At 37.0% G+C, this 9,153-nt stretch overlaps 1 protein-coding gene across 1 annotated transcript; it reads right to left on the bottom strand.

Moving 5' to 3' along the window:
- Positions 1-4,270: 4,270 nt before the first annotated feature.
- LOC121739855 (UDP-galactose transporter senju) lies at positions 4,271-6,315 on the bottom strand. Its single transcript, XM_042132440.1, has 4 exons — positions 5,915-6,315; positions 5,701-5,824; positions 5,435-5,618; positions 4,271-5,354 (listed from the first exon to the last, which is right to left on the bottom strand). The coding sequence occupies exons 1-4, from the start codon at positions 5,994-5,996 to the stop codon at positions 4,710-4,712; spliced, it is 1,035 nt and encodes a 344-aa protein (XP_041988374.1). The 5' UTR covers positions 5,997-6,315; the 3' UTR covers positions 4,271-4,709.
- Between the last annotated feature and the right edge of the window lie 2,838 nt (positions 6,316-9,153).

The raw sequence follows: 9,153 nt of genomic DNA, 5'->3' as shown, positions 1-9,153 counted from the left end.
ATTTGGTCGAATATGTCAATTCAATGTTAATTATTGTGATCTGTCAGCTGGGTTTGACGTAACGCAACCAAACTACTTAGGTGCCCGATTTGCATAGGAATCAACTTCTCTGATAGTACAATGTCTGTTGTCAAAGGGACATTAACAGCAGATATTTAACAATTTTCGCCCGTTCATTGCTGTCGCAAAATACAAATCCTGCCTGGCGATCACTAGATCTGCACCACCTCTCCCGCTAATCGCCAGGGTGATGACGCCTATATGAGTTATTTCAATAATAATAATTATTCTAGTATGGAGTTGTGCAATAATAAAGGCTATGTAGAATGTTTGTTTTTGAATCAAATTCCCGTTTTTAATTTATTGTCACTTGCCAGCCAATAATTTATTTACCATTATTTCGACATGCACAGCTTTTCTAAATCTCTGTTTGAAATAAAACTCTTTAATTTAATAAAGTGTCATTGTCTTGAACCTACTTTTTATTTAAACGTCGTGTCAGTTTGCAGTGACGAATTAATTATTGTTAGTATTACAATACTTGAAGGATGAAGGTGTCTGGTTACTGGTATGACCTATTTCGAAAAAGGCTGTCTTACTTGCGCACACACATCGTCTGATGCGCGAGTGAGGAGTGAGGGCTGCCTGCAATCAAAGCGATATACGACCCATAAAAATAGGACCCCAGCACACTTTCTAAATAGTTTTAAGATGGTGAAAATTGTGACCCTTACGTCTCTAGTCCACCGACGCTGCGAAACGCGAAACAACTGTAAAACCAATGCGAAACAGCAATAGAGCGAGATGCAATATAACGCACTGTCGTGTGGCGGATGACACTATCAGTTCGCCCCTCTTTCGCAGTTCGCAACGTTGGTGGACTAGAGTCGCGATCGTTTTACATTCGCCTACACCGGCGACAACAGAGTATTAATAGCTGGTCGGTTTCTTAAATCATAATTAACATTGCCAATATATTATGTTAACACATAGATAACTCTACGAATAATAAAGTAACTCCGTCAAAAAACATGCTCCACAATACTTGTCAAAAAAGTGTACCTTAGGTACACATTTCAATACATTTTCAACACTGATCTCCATTATACATGTATAATGGAGATCAGTGATTTGCAATATTTATTCTTCTCGGCGGGGTAGTTCCCGAACCGGTGGTAGGCAACGTAGTTTCTTCGTTCGACTTTCAAAAAGTGTATCATGATACCCATTTTGAATAAAAATATATTTTATTTATTTATTTAGGTGACCTTGAGCGGTACTAGGCTGACGTTACATGACAGATCGAAAGGAACCAAATTTAAAACGGTAACAGTATGGGAGTTATGTTTCCATAGTTTTTATTATTCGTAGTGTGTTATCATACTGTAGATTAGATATAGTAATAATACATGTGGACAATATTGCGTTGTCAAAGTTACATCAAGAAATTTTACGACCTAGAATCTAGATTGTTATTAACCGATCTTCTGTGGCCTGTGGCACACCTGTTTCTGGGTGGCTGTTTATGTGATGACTGATGGCCTTACCAAATTATATGTATCTAATGCTACGTAACAGGCCACATGAAATATATTATGGTGCTAACTATCAACTGCTAAGCCAGTGCCAAGTGCACAAAAACACCTTCCCTCTCGTAAAACATGACCCAGATGATCAACACGACTGGCGAGAGATTAAATGCGCAGAACCGACTTACAAGTTACATACTCTGCACAGCGCACCTGGATTAGGTAATAGAATCAAACAGTTCACTGTGACCGAAACTGGCCGCAAACATTATAAAAATGGCGCCTACGCCCGTCCTTCCGACGCTAAACTAAACACACCGGCAAAATTAGAGGAACATAACAAAATTTTCAATTTTTAAAAATTGTTTACTGATTTTTATATATTTATTTATTTATTTACTAATTGATTATTAAAAAATAAATTTTATGTAAATTTAGGGCATAAAAACGTGAAAAATAGAAAAAAATCAGCAAAAATCAAAAAATGAAGAAAATCTTTGAAATTTCAGTAGTAAGTTTTTAAGATAAATTCTCCATTTTTATTAAAGAAATGCCATGTTAAAAGCGTTAATGCCTTCTATGGATCTCAAGAGGGCCTGGATACGCCATTCCATGCTTGCATTTTAATTGTCAATCATTTCCTGTGGGCTATCTCCTACTCCTCACAGTAGCGCCAACTCGAGCTCCTGGACACATTTTGGAGCTGGAATTTTAACTCGTACCGTTCACCCATTGATGTGCCACACGTCTTCAATCGGATCCACATCCGTAGACCACGCTGGCCTCTCCACCTGGGCTACGCCAGCATCGTTTAGGTAATAATGCCCGATTTTCTTACTCTATGGACGCACATAAAATTGAAATTACTACCTAAAACTGTGTAAAAGGCACACCATGCAGTTCCAGGATGTCGGTGCTATAGCCCTGTACTGTCAAAGTACCATCACCTATAATCATCAGCTCCATGCGGGCTCCAAATCATATGCAACTCCAAATCATTACAAAGCCTGCATCATAGGCCATAATCATCAGCTCCATGCGGGCTCCAAATCATATGCAACTCCAAATCATTACAAAGCCTGCATCATAGGCCACTGTTTCCGGTAAGTTTGATGGCCTGTAGCTTTCCTTATGATTTATCCACATTCTTTATCGCCTGTCAATACAATGTACACAGAATTTGCTCCCATCACTGTACAGCACAAGATTTCACTCACTTGTCTAATTTTGATGTTCACGCGCAAATCTTAGCCTGGCACTTCGGTGTCCTGTCTCAAGTTTTCGTGCCCTTGCTGGCACTTTTGAGTTTAATTTAACTTCTTTGAGTCTTCTTCTTACTGTACAATCACTTACACGTTCATCTTGGACCTGTTCCGACAGGTTTCGTGTCTGCATAGCAGTTTGAGGTCGATTTCTTAAGTTTTGTTTCCTTACAAAATGGTCATCCTGAACCATTGTCACCCGATATCTGCCTTGTTCTCGTCTCCGAACGTAAGATCCAGTCTCTCTGAAGCGTTGAAAGTTACGATGAACCACGGAAGCCGACACACCTAAGGCCTGACTGACCGAACGGTAGGTGTGACCTTTCTCTATCGTGGTTACAGCTCTAGCTGTTGCAGATGCTGGGAAATCACTAATTTTGTATCTAAGCAATGTGTTCTTCCAAAAACCAAACAATCAAATGAGCTGAGCACACCTTGCACCCCGCTAAAACGCCATTCTTATCAGGAACACTTACAACGTCAATAATCGAAAAACACTTATTAGGGCATAATTGGTATAAAAACCTGTCAACTTGCCAGTTTTGTTCAATATTTTATTTCTTGAATGAGCTTAGAAGCTATAAAAAAGGCTTTCAGACAGCCCGACCCACTTGAGTTCAAGTTTTGGCCCTTTTTACCTATGTTCCGCTAATTTTGCCAGTGTGTGTATAATGCGTCGTTTATATTCAACTCTGTTGGGCAGGGAAGTGGGCATCACAAGAATCTAAAAAGTCACTTGTGCTGCTACGTCCTAATGCCGCTGCGCGCTGACCGACGCGGCAAGTGAGTAGTAGGCTGAGTGTTAATAATCACTCGCGTCGTTACTGCCGCTGCACGCTGGCCGCAGAATTCAAAGAAATATTTCCGACAGCGCCAGGAACAGCAACAGTAGCTGAATGTAAACGACACGACACACGTAAAACTAAGAACCCCCGCGGACTAGCCGGCAGATAGTTTGACCAAATTGTGGTTGTGCATGGTGCTCAATGCGCACCCCCATCCATCTCATGATTCATGATGAGCGTTTGACTAAACCATCGGCCGACCGAAAGTCTGCTGTCTGCAGGAAGGAAAAATCTAGTCAACCAACGGATGTTGACCAGTACATTCCACATTACAACATTTTATGTATTGATAGTGTTATCACTATTTAGAGTGTGGCTTTCTTATCGTTTAGCTAATTTTTAACGATCGTAAAATAAGACATGCCCTTTATACTTTTGTGTTGGCAAATATAACAATAATATTGTATTATTCTCTGTGTAGTAAAAATAATATTACTTCGTAGTTAAGTGTAGTTTTGAAGGTGAATATCATAATATGCAGATATGAGATTGGATTAGTTTATATTTTTAGAATAAAAACAAAACTTTCGTATTATTCAATTTTCTTTTTATACAACACAATTATTGTACTAAACGAAATAAACACCGAGATTTCCAAATTAATACTGACTAACCATTTGGTAACTATATAATTTAATAACTACAACTTATGTAAATAATTATAATATTAAAATTTAAGTCATACACCAAGCATTTGAAGGACACACAACTGGCAGACGCTTTTTTGTATGAATTTTTGCTCATACCTATTCACATTTGTAATAGTTTTTCCGAGTTAATAAAATCTTACTGATACGTAGCTGTATCCTTATATCTAAGAGTAAAAATTTTTGTAATACTGTATTATACAGTGCACATATCCATCATAGTCTACATAATAAAAATATACATAATAATAAGCCTCTGCAGAAATTGTCAGGAAATAAAAGTTTTGTGCACTAAAGACCACTAGAAATACTGTAAACCTAATATTGCCTTTCCAAATATTGCCAATATTATAGCAGTGTATTGTATACCTTTTTTTTCTAAGCTCAATACTAATATTATTAGCAGTGCAATTAAAAATATTAAGTTCAATCACTGGTTACGGACTCTAACAGCGGTTCTTTATCTCTTTTCTCTACTTGACTGGGATTGGAATTATTCACAGGATTTTTCACATACATGCCCACCGCCACGCTCACTAAACATATCGAGAAGATAGTGTACCATGTGATCAGTATGTTGAAGAGCAAGTAACAGACCACAGCCGTTATGACCAGCTCCAAGGCACTAGCGTATGTTTTCAAAATCGAATTTAAGTTTTTGAGGAAGAAACTAGTGACTATTCCAACGATGGCACTGTTAACTATGATGAGGATCACAAAAATGTCTCCTAATGATTTAAAATCATTGAACATTTCGCCTGCCTCGCCTTTGAAGAGTAATATGAAGTAGTTGCACAACACGGAGTCCAAATACATGAACACATTCTGAAGGAATATATCTACATTTTGTCCCTGTGTTTTTAGGAGATACTCGTTGTACGTGCCCGCTAGGCATGAACAGAAGTTCTGGAAGTTAATAGACAGGAAGTATATGTTGAATATTTGAGACACAACATCAGAATCCTGCTGAGACTTGACCGACGTTGCATCAAAGTTCTTGACCATGCATCCAAATGTGAGTATACCCAGCGACACCCACTGGATAAAAGTCAGCTGCCTCTTGAACAGAACCTGTAATCATTGAAAAAACATTAGGTTTATCTTCTTTAAAATGATTGTATTTAGATGTAACAGAATCAGTATTTCCTAACCTGAAATATGAGAGCTGTGAGGACCACTCTGAACTGCAGCAGGATGTAGTACGTGGTGGGGTCGTAGTGGGATAGGTTAATGAATGCCAAGTTGTTGTAGAAGCAGTACAGCAGCGATGGAATAAAGTACAGAAGTAGTAGCTTCCTGTTAATTATTATTGCCCTAAAAATATTTGGCTTACTCCTGAAAGAAATTAATGGTAAAACTGATTTTATACAAATAATTAAATTATAAATTAATAATGTTAGTCTCAACCGATACTTACTCCCTTTTGATGGTGTACAAAGCGGCCGATATGAAAAGCTTCAGTAATTCTGTGAGGAAAACTACTAGTGTTGTATTATAATCGTAGGCTCCATTTTCAGTTTTTGATGCTGTTATAAAAACACCTGCAACAAAAAAAATCACATTAATAATAAGTATTTGAAATATTATGCGGCGGGTAATGGTAATGTGAGAAGATAATACAATAACTATACCTTGAAACACAAATAGTATAATATAAAGTGCGAAAACAATAAATGCCTCTGTGGTTGGAAATAATTTGCTTAGTCCCTGCATTATTTATATTTTTCTAACAATCTTGTTTCCCAGGTTAGAGCATAGGGTTTCTTCAGTGAACGACCATTATTTTAACTAACAACACGCATTGAAAAACATGATTTTGCATAAAAGTTTGAATTTTTACGGATTTTGCCAGATTTTACTATCTTGGATTTGAACAGCTTTAGTAGTAACAATTTTTATTTACTCAAATTAATAGTTTAATTCGATACGATAACGCGATCAACGTCAGTCAATTTGCAATAACGACTATTGTGAAAAACCACAATTATTTGGGTTACCTATATTTTATCTTGTAAAATTACAAACCCAAACAAACCACTTCCAGCCCGCGAATGAAATGTTTACAAATTGCAGATGACAATTGACAAATCACAAATGATCATCAGTGACATCCATTTTTTTTTTAATTTCATAGGGCCACAGGTTTAGCCGTACCAATCCCATAGATTCATAGAATATATCTTAAAAAACCTGCGCTGAGGGCGCTAAATAAACTATGATTATGGCAACATTTAGTACAGTCATACACTTACGAATTGGCTAGTGAACAATTTTTAGCTAGTGTTTAATTTAATAATAAAGACTAATTATTTTATTAAAGACTATTGCAGAAATAATTTTACAAAAGCATAGCATTTATGTAAGTACTTATCACGAAATAAACTCACTTAATACTATAGGCATTAGGCAGTTTAAAAAATACAACTTTATAATTGCATTATTCGCTTTTATTTCAGTTATTCATTATTCATCAAACTCAGAATCTAAATATTCAACAGATTCAAATCAAATACTTCATGATCTTCAGATTGTAGTGGTTCAATGTCATAATATCTCATCTCTGACTCATTCTTATTTCATTATTATTAGGTATAGAAAATAAAACTGAGGTCTGACCTTCTCTTCGTGTTTACATTGCAGACGATCAATATACACTAGGGTTGTTGAGGAAGTGATTATGAGGAAGAGGAGGAGGAAGAGGAATTGTCACGCGCAAATTTTGAGGATGCGGATGAGGAAGAGGATATTTTATGAGGAAGAGGATGCGGATGAGGAAGCGGAAGAGGAAGCGGATGAGGAAGAGGAAGATAGAAAATTATAAATACTAGCGGACCCAACCCAAACTTTTGTCCTGTCTGTACTTTGTACATAACGTACTAGGTACATACATTACACAAAAAATAATTAAAAGGGCATTTTCCAGTGAACCAAACTATGAATCTAAATTCTAAACCATTCTCAAAACACACACAATAAAGAATCATCAAAATCAGTCTAGCAATAAGGGCCGCGCTACATCGGAATGACAGCGGCGAGGCGAGCCGAGGGTTGCAAAATTACGTAATTTTACCGAAAACGCTGGTAAAATACGCGTATTTTACGGTAATTTATATATATTACGGTAAAATTACCGGCTACGTATGTATGCGAAAAGTATAGCGGGGGGTGAGAAGAGCGTGTAGTTGCAAGTTGCAACTTGCAACATACTTACGTTCGGCGGCGGCTAAAATTTGAAGAATCATGATATGAATCATAATATGATTCATTTTTCTAAAATCGCAAAATGCAACTCTGCTTGCAATTGTTTTGACTGACTGCACTATACGTGCATTTAGTAAATTATGCCACGAAATCAAGCAAAAGTGTGGGATTATTTCCAAGTGCTAAGTGAACATGACAAAAGGAAACATGTGATGTGTATATTTTGTAATACGGAGTACAAAAATGCTAATGCTACTCGGATGACAGAACATTTTGAGAAGTGCAAAAAGTGTCCTTATGATGTTAAATTATTATTTATTAGTTATTTTTGCATAATAGTCATACGTTCAATGCCTTGGTAGTTATCCAGTTCATGAGAAATGAATTTACAGAACATAAGATTATTAAGTCTTATGTTTTCACCAACTTCAGTAATATTTGTCTGGACATATACATTTTGACTATTTCTGTTTTAAAGAAGACTGCAATTATTACTAACTAAAAAGGTAAAATACGATTTAACTCTTGTTAAATTGAATTTTACCCAATTTTACCGTAATTTACGTAATTTATTTATATTTTACGTAAAATATGGTAAAAAACCGAATTTTACGAAACTAATATTACCGCTTTACATCCCTCGGAGCGCTTTCAGTGTCATATATATGACTAGCTGTTGCCCGCGACTTCATCCGCGTTAACATAGTATAATAACAAAGATGGATAGTTTTCTCCTTTTTGTTTTTGAGGTTCCTTATACAAAGGGTAAAAACGGACCCTATTTAAGCAAACGTTAAACGCAAACGTCAATAAACTTTCATGTTTCTAACTCAAGAAATGACGGACTTTCATTGCAACTTTCCACCCCTATTTCACCCCCTTGGGGGTAGAATTTTCAAAAACGCTTAAACACGTATCCAATCATTTTTATCAGTAACCCAAACATAAAATTTCATGTTTCTAACTCAAGAAATAACGGAGTTTCATTCAAACTTTCAACCCCAATTTCACCCCGTTGGGGGTAAAATTTCCAAAAACGCTTAAATACGTATCCATTCATTTTTAATCAGTAACCCAAAAATAAAGTTTCATGTTTCTAACTCAAGAAATGACGAACTTTCATTAAAACTTTCAACCCTTATTTCACCCCCTTCGGGGTAAAATTTTCAAAATTCCTTCCTTAGTGGGTGTCTACTTAATAAAACAACCCTACTCACCAAATTTCGTGGCTGTAACTTTTACAGTTTTTGCTCAGCGATGATGAATCAGTCAGTCAGTCAGTCAGGACATGTAATTTTATAAGTATAAGATTTTAAACTTTATCTTCATTATTGTAATACATAGTACCGCTTGAGAAGTCTACGGCCGCCCGTGGCCGCTGTACTATGTATTACAAAAATGAAGATAAAGTTTAAAATCTTATGACACTGAAAGTGCTCGCGTCGCCGCTGCCATTCTGGTGTGTCGCGGCCCTTAGGCTGTTTAGACACACGCCGCAGCGGCGCCGCTGCAATACTCATCTTTGCCCTCAGGGTGCGGTGCGGCACCGCTCCGGCGCCGCGCCGCCGCGCCAGAGCGTGATTGGATACGCGACGCGCATGCGCAGTGTAATTCCTCATAAATTCCTCTTAAATTTTGAGGAAGCGATAGCGGAAGAGGAATTTTTATT

This window comes from Aricia agestis, chromosome 2 (genome assembly GCF_905147365.1).
Source record: "Aricia agestis chromosome 2, ilAriAges1.1, whole genome shotgun sequence".
NCBI classification, from domain to species: Eukaryota; Metazoa; Arthropoda; class Insecta; order Lepidoptera; family Lycaenidae; genus Aricia; species Aricia agestis.
The sequence above is the reverse complement of the archived record's forward strand: the minus strand, read 5'-3'. Positions and strand labels throughout refer to the sequence as shown.